This window comes from Gopherus flavomarginatus, chromosome 4, assembly GCF_025201925.1.
Source record: "Gopherus flavomarginatus isolate rGopFla2 chromosome 4, rGopFla2.mat.asm, whole genome shotgun sequence".
In the NCBI taxonomy this organism is placed as follows: domain Eukaryota; kingdom Metazoa; phylum Chordata; order Testudines; family Testudinidae; genus Gopherus; species Gopherus flavomarginatus.
Window position 1 is genome coordinate 105,413,443 of NC_066620.1, and position 23,050 is coordinate 105,436,492.

At 41.1% G+C, this 23,050-nt stretch overlaps 2 protein-coding genes across 4 annotated transcripts in view; one reads left to right on the forward strand and one right to left on the reverse strand.

The window, feature by feature from the left end:
• ADGB (androglobin) overlaps positions 1 to 6,142 on the reverse strand; it is a 217,489-nt gene extending 211,347 nt beyond the window's left edge. For all 3 annotated transcript variants that reach the window (XM_050949423.1, XM_050949422.1, XM_050949424.1), the window contains exon 1: positions 6,052 to 6,142. In XM_050949423.1, coding sequence (XP_050805380.1) covers positions 6,052 to 6,128 — 77 coding nt within the window. In that variant the 5' untranslated portion in view covers positions 6,129 to 6,142. The remainder of the gene's footprint in view (positions 1 to 6,051) is intronic.
• The window catches only part of SHPRH (SNF2 histone linker PHD RING helicase), a 1,098,091-nt gene that overhangs the window by 464,504 nt on the left and 610,537 nt on the right, over positions 1 to 23,050 (forward strand). The gene's annotated exons all lie outside the window — the stretch shown is intronic.

The following is a 23,050-nucleotide window of genomic DNA, read 5'->3' on the forward strand; positions in this document are numbered from 1 at the left end:
CCAGGTTGGGGGGGAGGCTACTTTATAGCATAAGACATTTAACTATTGATAAGTGTAGACCCAGATTCACGTTTTAAAATTTTTGTTTTGTTCTGTAACCACTTGTTTCCCCATTTTCTCTCACTTATACTTAAATTTTTACTCTTTCTTTAAGAAATCTACTTTTATTTTATAAATGCTCATGAGTGCGGTGTGGTTTACAGGAATGGCCGTGTCACAGGGTGCTTCTTCAACTCCCCAGTGAGCAGCAGTTTTGCCTGGCCTATTTTTGTGGTCTCTCAGTCACAAAACACACACTGTGTTTCTTTTCCACTATGGCACCTTTAATCTTCCATTTTCAAACAGCACAGGACATAGCACAGATATACAGCAGGAGGAGCCTTTCACACAATTTTTCTCTTCCATCCAGCTCACCCTCTAGGCTTTCCCCTGCTTTCTGTTCCTCCCAGTAATATATCCTCCAAGTTACTGAGCCAATTGTCTCACTAGCCCAGCAATTACCACCCAGTGTCAGTAAACCCCACCAGTAACAAGTTGCTTGATTCGTTAAGCCTGAAGTCTTCTCTGTGCTACAGCAACCTCAGTGACCAGGGTGCTACAACTAGCACTCTGTCCCAGGTGCTTTAAGGCAGTGGTTCTCTAACTAGGGCTGCCGCTTGTTCAGTGAAAGTCTCTGGCGGGCTGGGCCAGTTTGTTTACCTGCCGCATCCGCAGGTTCGGCTGATCGTGGTTCCCACTGGCCGTGGTTCGCCATTCCAGCCCAATGGAGGGTGTGGGAAGCGGCAGCCAGCACATCCTTCAGCCCGCGCCGCTTCCTGCGGCACCCATTGGCCTGAAACAGCAAACTCCCAGGCCAGTGGGAGCCGCGATCAGCCGAACCTGCGGACGCAGCAGGTAAACAAACCAGCCCAGCCCGCCAGGGGCTTTCCCTGAACAAGCGGCAGCCCTAGTTTGAGAACCACTGCTTTAAGGTAAAACTAGTAAATTGGACTACACTACACTTTTGAGTGCAGGGAATCTAGCATTTCTGTGAGTAGCCAATATTAGGGGCTCAGTGTCACAGGAGAATGATTCAAAGGGACTTGGTTCTTAGGGTGCATCTACTACTGTTAATCAGCAAGGCAAAGTTAGGGCTGGCATAGTCCATAGCTACTTGAGTAGCTAAAAGGCTGGAGCACGTAGGTGGTGTTAGAAGATGACACCCTATTACCACAAGAAAGACTCCCTCTCACTGGAAGCAGGAGTTAATAAGGTGACTCCTAGTCCTGGGTACCCCAAGAATCATCACACAGAGACAGGTTAAAGATAACTCTTTTTTCCATCCTAAATTGGTATCTAAATATTAATTGGCCAGCTCTAACTGATAAACCATTGTGTGGTGAATGTCAGTAACTGCATATGCAATAGATTCAAAGGAGAATTTCAAGAGTAACTTCCAGTAGTGTACTAAGTGTTGTGACTAACATCTAATGCATACAGTTTGTTCTTTTTTTTCGTCATCTCTCCAGGGGCAAAATTGGGCATGCAGTGTAATTTTTGAGGGGCAGGGGAAGGATTAAATGTACACACAATGTGTTTATATTAGAGAAGGCAAGGTCAAAGTGTGTCTTGCCCTTAGAGTGGACAGTGGCGAGGTGTATAATTATCCTTCTTTCCTCCATTATGCCCAAGGAGTGGATTTATAAACATTCTGTATTACTTAAAGCTATCATCAGCTCTTAGGAAACTCCACGTCCAGGTATACTGCATCACTTAGTCCCGATAGAAGATGCTAATAAGTATAACTGAGGCCAGATCATCGTCCGCCAGGATAAGAGAGAGTCTCTTAACCAACTGGAGATAGTATAAAGCATTACTTGTGGATGCTACTATATATGGGAGCTTAGCATTAGTGAGGAATGCAGGAGTACTTCTTGTGTATTCAAACAAATGAAACTGCAACATGGATGCAAACTCTTCTAAGTGCTTTCCTCCGACTACCAGCATCACTTCTGTCTTGCTTGGGTTCAGCTTCAACCAACTATTCTTCATCCATGAGTTGATTTCATCCAAGCAGTGAGCCATCTTAGTGCGAGTGGTATGACTATATGTGATGTGGGATAAGTAGAGCTTTGTGTCATCTGCATATTGCTGGCACTTGAGTCCATGTTGTCTCACTATTTCAGTTAGTGTCTGCATGTAGATGTTGAACAGAACCAGAGAGAGAATAGTCCTTGTGGGACTCCACGAGTGAAAGATCTAGTGGTGGAGGTACTGTGACTCAGGGACCCATTACTGTCAACAGGCGGGGGGATGAGGGGGCACACATTGGATTAATAGGGTTTTATAAGGATTTCCTGGGTTGGATATACATAATAGTTCACCAAAAGGTGTCATAATCATTGGAAAATGTATTTATGAATAATATTTAAATAATTATGAACCTATATTGGACATTATGTTCTTAGGGTCTTGGAGTTAAGGCAGGTCACTAGGAGGTGACATACCTTAGAATTATTCCCTTCAGGCAGGAGAGAACAGATGTGAAACAAGAGATTATAAAATCTACAAGAAAGAAAATCTACTAGATGAAACAGAGCAGGGAGTGTCCCATTTATGAATAAAGATAAAAGATTGTTCTAGTATATCTTGGAGAGTAAGGAAACACACTGAATCCTTCACCTGAGACAAGCTAACAGTATACTTGTCTCATGAAAGGAGACTCACAGCCAAGCCTGGCTGTAAAGCACTGCAAGGATTTTGGGTGAGCAGTATTCCTCAAGATCATAACTGCCATAAGGAGTCAGACCATGGTCCATCTTCCCCAGTATCATGTCTCTGACACTAGCCAGTACCAGAGCTTCAGGGACAAAGTACAGAACAAGGCAATTTGACAAGGCAAAGTACAGAACAAATATCTGCCCCTCTCTTCCATTCCTGCTTCTGGTAGTCAGAGGTTTAGGGTTGCCCCAAGTATGCCCCGACCATATTAGCTCATAGCCATTGAAGGACATATCTTCAATGTGCAGCACCTTTTGGTTTCAAGTAGTATTAAAAACCCAAATACATGTTTCTGCCTTCAGCACCCCCACTATAAAAATTATTCTAGTACCACTGTGCAAGTGTCCAGTGGGCCTGGGGCTGGACACTCCATGGAGACCCTCAGAGGGCTTACGGCTTAGAGTGCACCAATAGCTAACCTGTAGAGAGACAATGAGGCTTGTGAGGCCTAGAGGGCAGTGCTTGTGTTGCCTGGGGCTGGTGGAATTGGAGACCTGAACCACAGCAGGCACAGACAAGTCTTCCTCACACTAAGTGCAGGTGGTAGCTATGTGCCTCATGGTTCTGGGTATGCCCAGGAAGTGTCACAGGTACAGTTTCCCATTACTATATATTGGGTGCATCCCTCCAGGAAGGTCTTCAACTCGTTTTTTAGTCCTCTCTCATATGAGAGAACAGGATCTCAAGGTCAACAGTTTTGAACAGTGCAGAGAGGTCCACGAAAATGAGAATGGGAGTTAGCCATCACCCATGCACAGCAAGAGTCCATCCATCAGTTCCTCTAAAGCTGTTTTTGTCCCATTCCTTGGCCTGAATCCTGATAGTGCCAGGACTAAGGACTAGGCATTCTATACTTACATAATTAAAAAAATCTATTTATTTATCTTTGCAGAAATAAACACTTTCACACAGCAAGGTTATTCCCTACACTATGTGTGCTGGTGCTTTAGTCCTGTCTAGTCTAGTTTTAAATATCTCAAGAGATGAGGCTTAGTGTTTCTATTCGGTGCATAAATATTTCTAATGTTGTTTATACTTAACTACCGAAGTGCCTTATAACATGCAGCAAACATCTAGCCATTATGCATTGTCTTCCCCTTGTATAAAAATAATACACCTAAGTTTTCAATGCCAGACGGCTCTTGAAACTGATCTCCTTTATAACACCTCCCACTATGGATGGCATCTGCAGTCAAATTCTTAAAATCAATCCACAGCACTGAGGTCCTTTTAGGTCCAAAAACTATGGCAGCAAACCTTGTTTCTGTTTGCAACTGGCCAGAAGACTGTGTTCTGTACTCTTAGTGTACGTCTTCAGTACCCGCCGTATCGGCGGGTAGCAATCGATTGCTTGGGGATCGATATATCGCATCTCATCTAGACGCGATATATCGATCCCCGAATGCACTTATGTCGATTCCGTAACTCCACCAACCCGAACGGAGTTGCGGAATCGACAGGGGGAGCTGCGGACATCAATCCCGCGCCGTGAGGACGGTGAGTAATTGGATCTTAGATACTTCTACTTCAGCTACGTTATTCACGTAGCTGAAGTTGCATATCTAAGATCAATTTTCCCCCGTAGTGTAGACCAGCCCTTAGAAAAAGAACTGACCATAACAATCCACACATTTGGAACATATTGACAGTTACATCTAGGAATCAAGCCACAAATCTTTAAATATCTCCAACTGAAGCAGTCTGTCAAAGTAGCAACACAGAGCACCACGAACTTATCATTCCAGTGCTCTGCCTTCTAGTTTGAATACTGTTCAAAGTATTTGTCCTGATATTCAAAGCTCTCCATGTGGCTGATCATAGCTAATGGAGAGATCCTGTCTTCCTCTGTAATCATGACTTCCCTCAACAGCTACAATCCACCGGAACAATGAAACTGTCAACCAGTGTAGGATGCTCCTGATGAAAGAAGCAGAACTTTCATAGTAGCTGGATCTAAACTATGGAACTCAATCCTGCAAAAGAAAAGAATGGGCTTTGGAACAAACCACTTTCTGAACTAAATTCAATATTCATTTAGTCAATTGACACAAAAGCAAACAAAGACCCCTACAAACAAATCAACCTATTTCTCTGAAGTGTTGGGAAAAAAGAAAGAGAGGGAAAGAGAGGTTTTTATTTATATTTTTAAATATTTGAGTGGTACCCAGATACTATGGTGATGGGAGCCATATGTGTTTAGGTAGAGAGTTAAGATGAGCTGAAGTTTCCAGTTGACATCATCAGAGTTAGAACAAAATTTTTGAACCAGATTGTTTTGAAAAACAGATTTTTTGTTTGAAAAAAATATTTCAATTTGTGTCTATTTTGGACAGTCTACAATAGAAACTTTAAATGAAAAATATTGCCTGCTGGTTGTGCAAAATTTGTTTTCATTTTCATTGGGTTTTGGTTTTCAATGTTTTTATTACCAATTTTAGTTGGTCGGCTTAGTGACAGAGTGACATCTTTTCATTTTCAAAATGTCGATTTTGAAAACTAACAAAAGTTCCAAGGAAAACTCAGAAAATGACAAAAAACGAACAATTGCAGGAAATAAACTGAACAAAATCACTTCCAAATGTTGTTTACGTTTCTGAGCTCTCTTTTTTCAAACCAGTTCTAACAGCTACAAAGTGAACAAATAATGCCCTAGTGCCAACCACCCTGCAGCCACAAAGGTCCACATGAACAGCCAAAGACCACGGGGGCTTGTGAGAAAGAAGGAACCTTCTGATTCCTGATCCCGACCGGTACCCCAGTCCCCCTTATCGCCTCTGTCGCACAGGGGAGAGGGAAGGGCAGAGAAGCTAGAACTAGGCTGGTGACACTCAGGTATTAGGACAGGGAGCCTCATGCAACTTTGAGCCAACCGCAATACAAGCCCCACTCACTGGAAGTTGGACGATTTCTGTACAAAGTAATTAAGCCTCGGGGGGGAGGGGGAAAAAATCAACAGGTGGAGAGAGAGAGAGAGGGAGGGAGAGCTCTCCCGGGTAGGGGGAGGCGCGTCCATTGGCTCAGTGCAGACACTGTTCGGGGAGGCGGGGGGAGACAAAACAACTTTCCTCCACCAGAGCCAGCAGGAGCTGGTCCATTTCCTAAAGCTGCCACGCAAGTGATCCCGCCCCCGCCGCAAGGACTCGGCTAGGGCACCCTGCGCTGGGGGGCGGGGTGCTGCGCCCCTGGCACTAAGGAGCAGGGGGGGGGCGCTGGCTGGGGCATCCCCGAAGGGCAGCGGGTGCCCGCAGGTGGGGGAGGGCTGCCTGTGGGTGGCGGCGGCGGGTCTCTTACTCTTTGGCGGGGGCGCTGAGGTGCGCGGAGTTGTTGCGAGTGAGCAGCTCCTTCTTCTTGCTTTGCTTGGAGGCCATGGCGCCGCCGGCCGCGCTTCAGCCGCGGGGGCCGCGTCCGCTCCGCGTTGCTAAGAGACGCGGAGCCCCGACGCTGCGGAGCGTGTCCGGGAGAGCGGCGTTGGGCACAGGCCCGGGGGGGCGGGACATCGCTGCTCAGCTTGAAACATTAGGGAAGAGGAGAAGTGAGCAAAGAAGCGGGGCAGAGGGATGTAGGGTGAAAGCAGGGCTAATCTAAGCTCTGCCAAGGGCTGAACTAGAGATTTCAGCACCAGGCAGCTGCAAAGGTGGCATAAAGCTCCCACACCCAACACAGCTGGGCAAGACCAAAACTCTGCCTCATGTGTTTAGGCAAGAGCCATCTGAGGTTCATTCTGTGCTGTTTGGAACAATAATGATCTCCCATCGCTCTCTGAGAGGAATTGCACATGATGCTTGCAAAATGCAAATCAGTTCAGTCGGAGAAGTTGAACTCGGATGCTGGCTGGAGAGTTGATCTGCAAGTGTCTTTCCCAACCCTAAAGGGTTAAACACTTTCAGCTGTGATTTTGGTGTTTGTAATACTATTCTGCCAGTGTTATTTCAAAGAAGCAAAAGAAAAAAAAAAAGGAGTTGTCTGCCTACTATGGAACCAACAAAAAACTGCAGAGGGAGCTGCTAACAAAGTACAGGAGTCCTATGGCAAGCATCTCTCATCTTCATTAGAAAGTTAGGTTATGCTGGAACACAAACTTTAACAAATCATTTTAGCTAGCATGATGCTGAACATGACTTAACTTCTCCTGTCTGCAGTGACTATAATGTTTAACGTGGCGTCAAAGCTCAATACTTTGCTAAGATCAGTCAAAACAGTTAGAGCCCAATTCTTCAAAAGAAACAATATGGATCCCTTGGAAGGATTTGGCCCAAAATGTTTTTGCTAATCGCAACTGAATACTCTCTGCTGAGGAAGCTAGCCGCATATAGAGGTGGAAAAAGTAAATCTAAGATTTTTGGAAGATTGGTGATTCAAAAAAAGTTTGCTTACTTTTAATGTGTCTTTTTAAAAAAATATGTTACTTCATAATGGAGAGACAAGGTGGGTCTTTTATTGGACCAACTTCTGTTGGTGAGAGAAACAAGCTTCTCTCTCCCACCAACAGAAATTAATATCACCTCACCCACCTTGTCTCTCTAATATCCTGGGACTGCACGGCTATGACTACACTGCATATAACTTCACAATAGCTTTCAAGAACATTAGGTTTTCTTTGTGAGAAAAAGGCATGTCAAATTTCATTTAAAATAAAAGGAATACATTTTAGAGTCTGTTGTTAGCACTTTACCCTTCCCATCAGCATTCGTTTGTAACCCTTCTGCCAGGTAGAATTGGGAGCAACAAGGGCCAGGTTCAGTATCTAAGATTTCCTTCTGACAATACAACACAGAATCAGCTCAAATTCCAAAATTACACACCATCCCTGGGTGCCTCTAAGAGGCAATACTTCCCTTCTCGCAAGCACTGAATCTGTGGATAGAAAAGAAAACTTTCTTTAAAAGGGGAAGGGAACAAGGCATTAAGGGAAAACCACCACAAGCATGATTCAAAAACATATGACCATGAGCAAAACACCCATCCCGAAGTGTTGGGTAATGTCCTTTTGCTCAGTCTCTCACCTCATGGTGTGAAAGTTTGAGAAACAAATGTCCCTTTAACATACAACTCCCTTCTCTCTCCACTGCACCCCACTCACATTTGTTGTCCTTCGTCAGCAATGACCCACAGTTCAGAGGTGCATTTGCATGAGTTCACCTCCCACCCTGGGAGGGACAGGGAGGCAGGAGGAATCCAACAATGTTTCAGCTGCTGCTGCCATGCTCTTCATTCTGCCGATCTGCTGGAAGCTCCAACGTCACTCATTCCTCCCCTGACTGCTCCACCAGCAGCTTTGCTGTCACTCATTCTGCTGCCAGCTGCTCTGCCATCATTCACTCTGCCACTGCCCTCTCTACTACAGCTTCTTAGATATTTTGAGGTCCTACTACTTAACACAGCTCTCAGTGATTTCAGGTGTTAGGTGAGAAGCCTCCCCACTAATGCAAGCTAGGCAGTTTCTTTCACCACAGCAACTGTCCCATAGCAGGTCTCGTGATTACAGCTCATTATTGGGTTATTTCAGCTCTAGTGATCTACAACAAAAGACTCTCAATTTAGCTTAATTAGTTCTCACAGTATAGAGAGAAGGAGAATCAAATAACATCTATAACCCTTAGATAGAACCACTGCTATAAGATTTCAGAGTAGCAGCCATATTAGTCTGTATCCGCAAAAAGAACGAGTACTTGTGGCACCTTAGAGACTAACAAATCTATTTCAGCATGAGCTTTTGTGAACTACAGCTCACTTCTTCAGATGCACAGAATGGAACACACAGACAGGAGATATTTATACATACAGAGAACATGAAAAGATGGAAGTATGCATACCAACAGGAAGAGTCTAATCAATTGAGATGAGCTGTCGTCAGCAGGGGAAAAAAAACTTTTGAAGTGATCATTAAGATGACCCATAGAAGGTGTGAGGAGAACTTAACATAGGGAAATAGATTCAATTAGTGTAATGACCCAGCCATTCCCAGTCTCTGTTATAAGAGACACCTATCTCCACTAGCCTTTGTCATCCCTACCCACTGTTTAATGAGCACAGTTCAGTTGAGGGTGAACCCCATAATCAGGGCATGCCAAGCACAGTTCTCCCCTTGATTCACACAAGGATAACACTTTATTTAAGGTGCCCTGCCACCTTAACACCAGCCAAAAATTATCATTTGGGCAAAGCAGCTCCTTCATTCTGTGCAACAAGGCAGAATGGGTGTGTCTATGCAAACCAGATAACTTCCTGAAGTCTTCTCCCCACAGCTCATCACTAAATATCAGGGGAGAGCTCATTCAGACCTTGCTTACACATTATTAGAAATAATAGTGTTATGGGTATGAGTTGAGCTTTGTAAAACACATATCTTTGGCCAAATCCTGCTTGCCTTCACTCTGTTCCTCACAGCTGCCATAGTTAGTTTAGTCAAGCCAGTGATTCAGTGCACCCAGAATTTTTGTAGTTGACCTACAAAGGGGAAAAATTGGACTTCCACTCCTTACTTTTTTATGATGAATAATGAAATACCTGTCACGTCTTCTCTTACTTTATTTAATTGCTTTCTCTCCTCACCCCCCCGCACCCATAGAAATTCCAGTCTCATACAATCTATTTTTCCCCAGAAAGACTTCTTGGACAATTGAAAGACTAGTAGATTTATGATATCCAAGATAATTAGCAGAAGAAATCTGATTGCCATAGGAATTTATGTTGACTGCCTCGCTCCTCCTATGTAAGACCTCAGTCCAACAAAGGCATACATGCTTAGTTTTGCACACTGTCAGTAGTCTCATTGACATGAAAAGATAAGCCTTTGTAGAATTGGGACCTAAATGCTTTTCTTAGAGGTAATCATTTGATTGGGGAGGAAAAGCTCCTATTATACATGTGAGTCATTCAACCACAGTGCATGTGGGAGTGGGGGGGTGGAAGGAGTTATGCAAATCAAGAACTGCACAGTCTGTAGATTCTTTGGACAGGGCCCATGGTCGCTTTCATCCTTGCAATGTTTGAAACCTTGGGAAGTATAACCCTTATGGCATCATTCACAGTCCTGAAACCTATGGAAGCAGACCTAAGACATCCTCCAGAAGGCTAGGGTTGGGAAAGTATGGTTAGAAACTGATATAAGGGTATAGGCATGTATGCTATTCTGTGGAAGGGAACAGGTGTGATGTGTGTGGAAGTTGTGAATAGAAATAAAACATGCAATATGAAACTGTGGAATACAAGTTTCCCAAGCACTTCTAATGCAGCATTACATTTTACCTTTTTTGTTTTCTTTATAATGTTTTTTCTAGTAGTTCGGATTTTCAGTTTTGTTTTAAAAGACAACCATTAGGTGACAAGGAGATTGGTCAACAAAAACAAAATGTCCAGCTCATTTGCAGTGATGGATGTTTTACAATTTTTAAATCGTGAATTTAGTATTTGTGAAAGGCCTTGCACTGATAGCACTTGAAACTAAAGCTCTTCATGTAATAGTATTTACTGGAGTCAATACATATGACATCTTCCAGGGTACAATCTGGCCTGTTGAACTGCTGTGTCCCTTTAATTCTCTAGCCCATGGTGCCTTTTACACTGCTATGCTATGTTTATACACAGCCCTTAGCACACAAAGTCACTCTGAGCAAAGTTACATGAATGCCCACCCAGCCACTCATGAACTACAAACAGGGCAACACCCACAAATTTCCCAGCCCCAGCCTTGCATCCCAAGAATGTGCGTCTTGCACTGCTCAAGACACCTCTCTCCCTGAACAGTGTAAGTTCATTAAAAGTCCATCATTCCCTCAAAAGGAATGTTTACACACCAGCCTTTGTTAACCTGAGTAGAGATTCCCCAAACACTTCAACCGAAACACACTCGTTTATATAAAATAATAAAACAAGTTTATTAATAGAGAATGCTAGATTTTATGTGATTATAAGTGGTAAAGGCATAAAAGTCAGACTTGGTTATAAAAGATAAACATGCAAGTTATTTCCTAAACGTTACCAAGCTAAATAAGATATGAAAGCAAAGGATTTCTCTCACCCAAAACTTTCAGTAGTCCATACTAACTGGAAAGTGTTTCAGTTAGGACCACTCCCCACAATTCAATAATGGTTCTTTGTCTTTCAAACAATCTTATTGCCATGAGTAAAGATGGGGAATGAGAGGTAATGTGTTGGTCCCTGTCTCTTATTTTATACCCTCCTCGCTTTCAAGACCCCTCCCTCCACCAGGGTCCAGACAAAGCTGTCCCCTGTGTAGGTGACATTTGAAGCATCTTTCAGGTGAATTATAAACTTCTTGTTCATGTCTTCTGGGTACATGAAGTTTGAGACATTTTTGGGGATGACAAGCAAATCTTTTGTCCCCCCTGAGAGTGAATGGTGCTTCAGTAGCTAATAGCTTTTTAACATCTATGGTCAGTCCTTTGTGGGCACTGATGAGCTAGTCTGTGGGTTTTTTCCAGAACGACAATATATTTCAGAAACAATTGAACATAAGAATCTTATAACGCCATGCAGTGTTGCTGCACATATTTCAATAGAACAATAATGTTCAGTAGATTATGTGTTTTCAAATGTTACCCCCACAAGGAATACTTTGTACAAACTATAACCATATAAAAGTGGTGAACATGGGGTACAGGGTGTCATATGGGATACAGGGTGTCACAGTACATACAGACCCCTTCCATAAGACAGGGGTATAGTCTTCTGTAGTCTTAACCCATGTCATTTAACATAGGCCAGGAAATAAAGAACTCCTTCTTCTGCCATCACACTCTTCCTGTGCTCTAGAACAGAAGTAGAAGTGAAATTTTCCAAGCTTCTTCATACTGCCCTGCCGATGTACCTGAACCCTGACCTGGACAATAACATAGCAATAGTTCAGTTTAGTTACTTGTTTCATCCTTGTTCTCTCCATTAAGATGACTAGTTAAAATGACATTGCCTATTCAAATCTGTGTCAGAATTTACGTTATAATTTTATTTTATTTTTACAAAATTTAAGACAAAAATAAAGGTTTCTGTGGAAGTTCAATAGTTTCCATTGGATATTTTTTTTTATTTTTCAACTAGTAAACATTCACTGAGTAGTCTATAACTCATACACTACATCATTGAGACTATGACAGTGCAATTTACTATAAACAAAAGTGAAATTGACTTCAAGGCTTGAAAGAAAAAACAGCTTAACAAGATGTATAAATAATGATCAAATATTTTTAAAATCAAATGTAAATCACTTTTAATCTAAGATGCTATTAGTAACATCAAAAAAGAAATGTGTTTACAACATAGGATTTTTCAGTTGACTGTGTCTCTTTAAATAAGAATTACCTGTGTGTATCAGAAATGTTTTTATTATATAGCATTTATGTTAATGGCTGACAGGAGGAAGATAAAATGATGAGAAGCTAAGTATTAAAAACACATCTAAAGATGATCTCCCAAAATTACTTAAGGCCCTGGTCCTGCAATGAACTGCACTTGAGGGACCTCTTTGGCGCTCCTCCTGAGCTCTGTGTATGCACAAAAAGTTACCTGTGTGGAGCTCATTGCAGAATCAGGGCCTAACTTCGAAAGACATTTTCTAAGCATGAGAAACAAAGAGTGAAATCCTCCCTTATTGAAGTCCATGGTCATTTTACCACTGACTTCAGTGGGGCCAGGATTTTACCCTAAATCCCTATCAATCTCCTAACTTTGGGAGAGGGGATTATTCAGAAAATTAGTCTATCATTTTAAAACTTCAGCATTTTGTTATGCAACATTATTGTACTATTTTTTCCACTTTCATTCAGGAAAATACCTGAAAAGGATATTAGATTGGACTTACTGTATTAAGTCAGTATGAAATCAGTCTACAAGTCTAGCAGAATGTCGATTGTCTTTTGTTCAAGAATAGGCTGATATTTCTAATATTAAAGATGATGAACAACATTAGTTTTTGAACTTATTTCACCAAATTTAAAGTTCTCTGTAAGGTGCCAATTTCCACAAAGCCAGAGATGATATGGAAAAATTAGTCAGTAGTTAGTTTGTATGACTGTAATAGAGACAGTTCCTCTCATACCTAAAAGGTCACATGGCCATTCTCCAGTATCTTTCACATTGTGTATCTATTTGCATCTGTATAAAGTGAGTGTAAAATGCTACCAAATCAAAATGGTAGTATTTTATCTCAACTTTGCATTGGTGCAAATGATTATAAGGCACAAATCAGTATCATGGTTTGAAAGAACTGTGAAATTTTATATTTGGAATTTCTAAATAGTTGTCTTTTTCTCACTGGAAAATGGTGGGATAAATTAATTCATGATATAACTCCAGTGAAGTCAATAATCATTGAAGTGAATAGAGTGACACCAAGATCAGGCAAATGTAAAGTGTATCAGCAAAGATTAAGTACTTTTGATTTCAGTGGTTATGAAAAATACTTATATAAATATTTGACATTGATTGAAATAATCATTTTTCAGATGTGTGCTAGAGAGACTGGATTTCCATCATGTCCTGTTTTCTGAATTACTTAGGCTATGTGCTGTTCCCAATTTTTCAGTACTTAATGTAAGAGCCCCAATGAAATAAACATACATATTCATTCAATTTTAGATCATTGTCTCATTCAAGCTATATCTTTTGGAAACATGGAAATCAGTGGAAATTGTTTTGTCACATCCTAAAAGATGTAAGTAGATTATCAGATGAAGGAAGAGTATTCATTCCTACTCAGAAGCTGCGACATCTGGAGGCTTTATTTTAGACAGATATCAGATCTCGGTCTATATCAAGATGACAGAAGGCCAGGGAAATATTGCAAGAGTTCAAAGTGGGAAATGCTTCAGCATCTTGGCATTTTCTTCACACACTGTGTCTGATGTCATCTTGTTGAAATAATGTGCCTTGGGACAGGGCTCATTTAAGAACTCTGCAAACATTCTTTTTTAACTGAGCTGGTCTCTTCCAGGCAATTATGCCATCAAATATTTGCAGTACAAAACAAGCAGGGATGATAAAATTTAAAAATGCTGCAGCACTGAATATAAAAATAAAGTACTAATTTATAGATACTAATTTTTTAGTTCCAGAAAATTGATTTTTACTGACACAGGCTTTAAAAAGGAAATGGAAAACTTTAAAGTTATGTTAAATAATTTTTATCATCAGGTAAACAATTAGCATTGCTTTAATGCAGTTTGTTTTGTTTTAGGTGAGACTGTAGCAACTACTTTATTTTGGTTACCTTGGTATTGCATTAAAATATTATTTTAAAACTAAAAAACTCCTAGTCTTACAGACATTGTATCTTATTAGAAAGAAAATATAAGACAAAATGCTCTACATTAAACAAAGGTCCTTAAAGGTGGCAGAAGCATTGTAGGACCGTGCTGAGAGGATTAATGGGAAAGGTGCAGCTGCAACACCAGTGATTTTGTGTTATACTAGCCCTGTAGTGGTGCAATGCCACCCAATGCATGATGCAGTAAAAGTGCACATTCTCAAAGCAAGTGCAAACCAACAGTGCTGATGATACATATGTGCCATGATAACCACTTGTGTGTGAACATGAAGTATGTTACAAACCTGGCTGTTAATTGCACTACCACATTTCTGCCTTGTTTACCTATAGAAAGACTTATAAGAATCCAAATGTGAAGTCAGTTGGAATTCAAGCGTGGCAGGAAGGATTATTTTAGTTTATGAATATAAGGGATGACAGGGATGGGGCAGCTTCTGGGAAATGTACAGGAGCATCATCTGCTCTGAAGCTAGTTATGTGGACAGGACAGTGCAGGGGAGGGGGCAAGAAACAGAAAAATATTATAGGGGCCCAGAGCCACAAAGATATTTAAGCTCCTAATTTCCATCAATTTCAATGTAAGTGAGGAATGTAAATACACTTGTGGATTTAGGCCAGTCCCCCTTGCCCTCTGACTTGTAAAATGGCAGTTGTGTGTTGCGTTCTAGTGAGTTTTTAAAAATATATAATTACAACCCAGGGGGGGGGGGAAGCCAATGATTTTTTTAAAAAATCATTTTTTTTATTTAAATACAATTAAATACATTTTCTTTACTTATTTAAAATTAAAGTATGACAACCTATGTTCAGGTCAAAACTTATATTAATCATTGCAAGTAAATAAAAATATTAAGCAGTACATGTCTGCGCCCAAAGTTTTGGAGAAAGTCAAACCACTGAACTGGTGGAAGTCACTGGCTAAGCACTTGGAACCACCATTTGTAGAAGAGCTAAACAAGCTTTTGACAGCAGTAGCTTCTGCAAGCACAGAATGTTTTCTTCCTTTCAGTTCATTCAACTAGTCCAGTGGTTTGATTTTCACCAAAAGTTTGAAAGTAACTACAAAATATTAAGCAATACATGTCTGGTGCCAAAGTTAAGAAACCAATCTGGAGTTGAAAAAGCAGGAAAGTTTGTCTTCCTCTACCAGTCTCAGACTATGCCTACACTGTGCACCTTAAGAGTGGCACAACTATGCCGCTATAGTCATGCCATTATAAGGCACGCAGCATAGCTTCTCTTTGTTGGCAGAGGAGCATCTCCTACCAACAAAGCACTGTCCACACCAGTGCTTTTCATCAGTAAAACTTTTGTCAGTTAGGGGAGTGTTTTTTTCACACCTCTGACTGACAAAAGTTTTACCGATAAAAGTGTGGTGTAGACATAGCTGAAGAATAAAAATTAGGTGTGAGAGGATGAAAGCTATTAGTTCTAGAAATCTTGAAGGACATGGTGACCAGACACAATCAATTCAGTTCACTAACTGCAGATACTGCCTTTGTTTAATCAGTTTTAAATGCTAAATATATTTTGGTTAAAAAAATTTCTTATGCATCCAACACATTTCAGATAATTTCATTAGTTAAACTTTTTGAAATGCTGTTTTTGTACATTTTAACTGAATTCCAATTTCCATCAAAACAGACCATGACACAAATCACAAGTAAAACAATCCAGTAAATAAGCTCATCAGTAACTATTTTTCAGCATAAAAAATGTAAAATAAAGTATCTGAATAAATGTATGTTAAGCAATTATGTAGTTTAAGTAAATATATAGATATATAGTGCATCATCCTGCTTCGCTAAATGTACCAAATTTCGTGCAAAGGCTATATTTAGCTGCAAATCAACATGTTATAGCAGTTAAAAATGAATGAGAAATAACTTTTAAGAAAATAAAGTACAAATGCAACATGAAAATAAAATTGAAGATTGAAATCAAGGTTTCCTACTCTCCAATTTCAATCATGATTGAAATCAGCAATTTAAAATCGCTTTGATTTAAATCAATCTACCCTGATTACAATGGTAATTAGAAAAATAAAAACCATGACTTTTTAGTAAAAGTTAAGATTTTACAATATAAATCCTGACAAAGGTTGTTGTTGTTGGAGGCAGCTATCTTAATGCTGTGTGCTCTGTAAGAAAAAAAAAAGACTTCAGAAGTTTTGCTCGCTTGCAGATGCTGTGTCATTTTATTTATGTGAGAACATATTTAAAATTCCAAAACCTAACAGGAATTACAAGGGCACTTTATTTGGAAACTGCTAAGACCCAGTTTCCTAGTTGCAGAAGAGTCTGGAAAGTGAAAACAATATATTTTCAGGACTGTGTATCTCAAAAGCCTCTCAAACCATAAAGTGTGTCAGACACTCCCTGGAGTGAAAAGGAAGTTCCCAAGAGAAAGGGGTAAGTGGCACCTTTATTTAAAGATGGGAGGAGAGAGGGGGATTTACAAGAGAAAGTAAAACAGAATGTAAGAAAAATCCCTTTGAGATCTATCTGGATAGATCCTGGGACAAGAGAGGAGCTTATTAGCAGCAGGTGAGTGCCTCTGGAACATCACAGATGGGCCTGGTTTAATTGTTTTTCAAATCATCATATTGGCAGCTCTAGCAGCACCTCTGTGTACTAACAAACCAAGTACTGTAGCAAACTGACACCTGAAGATGCTAAGCAAGGCAGGGGGTGAGGAGAAGGAAAAGTGATTTTTTGTGTGTGTGTATTTTTTGTATTAATGGATAATGATAACATTCAATGGCCAAAAAAAGCAGCAATGGCATTCACTGCTCCCTTTCATGTATTGCTGATTTAACATGGTAGGTGAAGGGTGAGAATAAGGGAGATGTGTGGTAACTGAAATTGTAGATGGGGGAAGACAGGGGTGGGCAGCACAGCAGGAGCAGCACAGTTTGTGGGGGGGACCATCATTTGCACAGGAAACACAGGGAACAAGGCCATAAACAGTGTGGACTGGGAGGGACTGATGGAGAACCTGTCTGTTTGAGGTGGTAGGAAAGAAATGAAGCTGTGCAGTGGGTGGGGGAGTTGTGGAGAAGCAGAGCATTTCTAGGGGGAATAGGGTAGGAAAGAGCCAGGTTTCTACCTGGGGGGCCGTGGGCGGGGGAAGTCAAATTCTAGCAGAGCTTCATTCTGACAAACCACCTAAACCAGAGGTTAGTCAGACGTAGTAGCCATCTGTCAAACCATAGGATCTTCATTGGAATGAAACTTCTCTTCAGTTCACTTCTCAAGTCATTGGGATTCTGGGCAGCCAGGTGGGAAAATGGATTATGTGGAAGAGGATATCTTGGGGGGGGGGATGTCCTAGGACTAGATCTGGAAGAGTGATGGTGAATAGGTTTGTGCCAAGGGATAGGAATTGTAGAAGAAATAAGCAGACTGTAAGGGGGCTTCACTCCAAGGCCACCCAGAGGATTCAGGGGGCCTGGGGCAAAGCAATTTCGGGGGCCCCTAGCATAAAAAAAAGTTGCAATACCTTAGAATACTATATTCTCTTGGGGGCCCCTGTGGGGTCCGGGACAAATTGCCCCACTTGCCCTCCCCTCTGGGTGGCCCTGCTGCACTCTTACAAACCATCTATATATTTTGACACCACTTCACCTTACTACAACCCAGCTCTTCACATGATTTTTCCCATACTGTCTTATGCCTCAGCCTCCCCTGACTTGGAGCAGGGCCAAGAGAATCTTTTATGGGTCATCAGAGTGAAGCTACATTTGGACAACCATAGCTGTCCTCTACAAATTTCTTTGCTCATCATGCAGCCCTTGCCAGAACCCACTTTTGAGCCCACTCCCCACATTACATAGCCCCGCTTCCCATCCCAAAAATCCATGGGGATAGAGCGCTGATTCAGCAAAGTTACCAGTGGTGTAATTGAGCACGGGACTAGTCCCACTAACTTCAATGAGTTTACTTGTGTGATTAAAGTTAGGTGTAAAATACCTTGCTGACTTGGAGTCTGTGGGCTTGATCCTGCTCCCTGTACAGACAGTGGCTTCAATGGGAGCATGAGCAGGCACTATATGAGGAATGGAGCTGAGGACTGTGAACTTGGCTGGGCAGCAGTGGAGACCAGCAATAGATGTTAGATCTGTGCTGGTCTGTTGTCTTCTCTGTGTGGATCTAAATTATATTATGATTAATAAAGAGAATAACTTTTTGTGTAAAATGTGAACAATTACCTATTTCTGAGATATGTGTGTGTGGTTTGGCATGACTGCGATTTTATAGTTGAGTCCTTTAAAGAAAAAAAAAGTGATACTCAGTGGAAACATCAGAAAGGTAACATCATCTCTGAGAAGGTTTCTAAATTTGACCAAAAAGTATTATGGAAAAATCAGTTACTGTTTTAAATTTGGAGACCACATTCAATCATTGAAGTGTGAAATATAGGGAATTTATACTTTAAGTGCAAATCTGAATGCAACGTTAACTATAGAACGGCTAGTGCATCTCTATATTAGATGTGTTTCACTTGCAATGGAAATGCCAGTATGTTGCAGGAGGTTTAAAGGGCTATAGTCTTGTTTGTTTTTTAAGTCAAGACCTGCACTGGAAATCAGAACAAATCCATTTTAATTGTGATTAACTGCACTATGGTATTAACATGCCCTCCAGCATAGATGGTATAGTGTAGAGACAGGCTAACAGCAGCAAAAACAAAAACACCTGAAAAAAACAAAAATCCTAACACTCAGTCCTCCAATATCGGGTGATAGTTTTCCATCATTTTTAAATGTTTATTAATAAACACTGCTCAAGGCAGAACTTGGAAAAATAACTTCAGTAACAATATATATGCTGAATGAAAGTAGAAATCATTAAATTAAGACAGTATGGGGGAACACAAACAAATTCAGCTATACAAAAGGTGATTTTTAACTACTATGTCTACAGAGTGAAAAAATTTAATTATGTTCTCTAGTTAATATGGCTTATTAATGCAAGAAGGTTTAAGTGTTCTAGAATTTGAAACTGATGTAAAAAATTAGAAGTAGTTAGGGTGCTTGAAAAATCATACTATAGGATCAGCTGTAAATGTTTATGACTGGAGCTTTCAAAACATCATTTCATTGTCTTGTGTTTTGTCTATTAAAAAAGCTTGGTTATTAAACAAATAAGAGCTGTAAAACCATTAAAGAGCTTCAGAAACAGCCAAAACAGCATGGTCATCATTCACTACTCATCTACCATTTATTTAAATAAGAAACACACACACATCCAAACTAATCTTAGGGTCTATTTTGTAATTTGCTCACTCTGTGATTTAAACAAATTCCTGCTCCTGAAAAGTAGAACAGCATGTTGTCTCCCACTGAGTCCCAGGCCTGCAACAGATAGAGCACCTTTGCCAGTTCAGCCCTATGTAGGCCCTAAATTATTTCCTAAGGCATTTCATTTCTGGCTCATTCAATTCTTTATGGGCGAGGCATCAGCTGTCTCCAGTAAAGGTCTGTATAGTGCTTCAGAAAACTCATTCATTTCTACACATACCCACATTTTTAGTATCTCCCCATATTTACCATTGCAATATCTCATTTTTCCATGGAAAGAAAGATTGTCAAACTAAAAGGCTGATACAGAACTTGGATCCAGATCCTCAGAAGGTCTTTAGGCATTTAAGTCCACCATTTAGGCATTGCTGACATTCTCAGAATTGCTATTCAGCTGCAGCCTATCCCCATAGGCATGTAAGTTTCTGCTGGTCAGCATTCATTAAGTCATCTAAGCCCTGACACTGCCCCACAACTAATGAGCTGCCCGGAATACTAGCTCACACCAAAGCTCCAGAGGCCCTGAAGCAGGATCTCATATGAGACTGGAGAACACATATCTTGCCAGTACAGCAAGGTATATACAAAATACAGCTGAGGCATGCAGGTCAGGAATTTTCAATGAAGGGTGTGTGTCTGTCTGTCTTGCTAGACAGGACATCTTCCCACCTTTGCCCTTGCCCCCAGGATGCAGAGTCCCAGGATGCAGAGTCAAATCTCTGTTCTGCCCAATTTGGAGTAGGGACATGAAACAACATTCCAGGTGAGTACCCTAACCATCAATCCTGAGTGGAGGGAGACACCTATCTCTGGCCTGTGAATCATGCTCCTAAGGCCCAGATCAATGGGAATTATGTGCATAAATATCTTTGAAGATCTAGCCCTAAGCTCACCACTTTCTTCTGCATCTCACTTCTGGTTAACTTACCCAGGTCCCTGCTCATCTTGCTGGTTTTTCAAGATCCTTACTTTATGTGCCTAGCACCCCCCATTCATTGCATGGACAGCCTGGGCACCTAACTCAATCTGAGGATTCCACTAGGTAGCAGGGCACCTAGGGGTTAGACATAGTGACACCTAAGTATCTTTGTGGATCTGGTCCTAGGAGAGTGCAATCAAGGGTCTTGTGTTAGCATTCTAGGCAAAGAGCATAACATCTGCAGTTCACCTATTCATTATCTCCCTCTTGCAGAGCAACAACCAAGTCCAGATCCAGTTGTGAACCTATGGTCTCAGTTTTCGACTCCTGGAATCAAGAGTAATTCTACTTAAGTCATAGAATATCAGGGTTGGAAGGGACCTCAGAAGATCATCTAGTCCAACCTCCTGCTCAAAGCAGGACCAATTCCCAACTAAATCATCCCAGTCAGGGCTTTGTCAAGCCTGATCTTAAAAACCTCTAAGGAAGGAGATTTCAACACCTCCCTAGGTAACCCATTCCAGTGCTTCACCACTCTCTGAGTGAAAAAGATTTTCCTAATATCCAACCTAAACCTCCTCCACTGCAACTTGAGACCATTACTCGTTCTGTCATCAGGTACCACTGAGAACAATCTAGATCCATCCTCTTTGGAACCTCTTTCAGGTAGTTGAAAGCAGCTATCAAATCCCTCCTCATTCTTCTCTTCTGCAGACTAAACAATCCCAGTTCCCTCAGCCTCTCCTCATAAGTCATGTGCTCCAGCCCCCTAATCATTTTTGTTGTCCTCTGCTGGACTATCTCCAGTTTTTCCACAATTTTCCACAATAAGTCACTGTTGTTAAAACCATTGTATGAGAGATCATAATCAAGCCCCTACAATATTTCTAATTTAGAATTGTACCGCATAAATGCCACTAGACTGATTATACAATATATTTCTTCAAGGGCAGAATATGCGGAAATTAAGTAATATATACTTCTTAAAAGAGCAAAAATTATGAAGTGTGCAATAATTGCTTAGAGAAGTTTTTGAAGTATTCTTCATATAACTCAGGCAATACAAGGACACAATTATTATCCCACAACACCAGATGATCAGCACATCCCTCAAACTCATCTAGTTTAAACTCAGACACTTTTTCTGTTTGAAGAATCTGTATTAGGAGGAGGAAGACACTGAACCCAAATAATTCCATTCTCTTATTGACCACTGATTTTTAAGTGCTACTACTGTGATTGGCTAGCAGGTAAAGTAGCATGCAAAGTAACAAGAAACCCTTGCTTATATATTAGTGTCTGTGTGGCAGTACTGATACAATATAATGAGATGGATGCCTAACAGCATTAACTGATACAACACTCTGGTGAGATTTTACTGTTATGTAAAATAAGCTGCTACTTTATTGTGCATTAACTGTTTGACATGTTCAATGTACCATGTATATCAAATAAGCCCTGGAGATATAGAAAATAAGGCATGATACAAAATTGCATTTTTCCTCAAAGTCTGTTTCATGAGTCATGACACTTCATCAAGACATTTGTGGTATTTCCAAGGTGCCCTATATTCTACAATATAGTATGGATTTTTCTTAGGGTGTTCTAGTATCTCTGAACGTGAGAAATGTATAGAACTACTTAGGAGGGAAGCAGGTTTCTTCACATACTATATATGTTACATGGTATATGGTTTTCATGGTACAGCCATGAAAGTAGCTTAATCTACCCTCTAATTACCATACTTTCTCAAGTTATCATATAAACACCATGCTACTAAAGGTTACATATTAGTAAAATTAACGACTAGGGTCATCACTAACTTTGCCAATGCACCTCTAATGGACATCAAAACTCCAACTATTCTTGCACAGCTACTTGGTCAATCCTTACAAGTTGAGTGGTGGTTTTATAATGTGGATAATCATTCAAAGACAATTTAAAGTAAATTAGAACTACCCTGATGAACCTTTGCCAATAAAATTTCATTTCAGGAGATTCCAGCACCTATTAGAAGCCTCCTAAAACATTCAGATTGTTAAGTGCATGTTTCCTTCAGATAGTTTTGCCCACATGGTACTTGTATTTCTCCATTCTCCAGCTCTCTCCATTCCCATGAGCAACACATACACTGCCTTCCAGAAGACAAAATGTAGCTCCCCTTCCAAACCATCTGGCAGTAGTCTCCTCAGATGTGGCAAATCCAATTCAGATTAAATAAATGTGTTGGGCACACTAGGGTGACCAGACAGCAAGTGTGAAAAATTGGGATGGGGTGGAGGGTAATAGGAACCTATATAAGAAAAAGACCCAAAAATCAGGACTGTCCCTATAAAATCGGGACATCTGGTCACCCTCGTGCACACACAACACACACGGTAAGGGAAACTGAAAATAAAGTGTTAATCATTAATGGTCTGACAGATCTATGAAAGTATATTTCAAGCTAGTCCAGGAGCGGGCAAACTTTTTGGCCTGAGGGCAGCATCGGGTTTCAGAAATTCTATGGAGGGCCGGTTAGGGGGGGCTCTGCCTCCCCAAACAGCAAGGCATGGCCTGACCCCTATCCCCATCCCCCTGCTCCTGATTCTCACCCCCTGACAGCCCCCCTGGGACTCCTGCCCCATCCAACCCGCCCTACTCTGTTCCCTGATGGCCCCCTGGAATCCTGCCCCATCCATCTCCTCTGCTCCCTGTCCTCTGACCACCCCGCCCCCCATCCCAACCACTGCCCCCGCCCCCATCCCAACCACCCTTGCCCTCTATCCAACCCCCCCTTCTCCCTGTC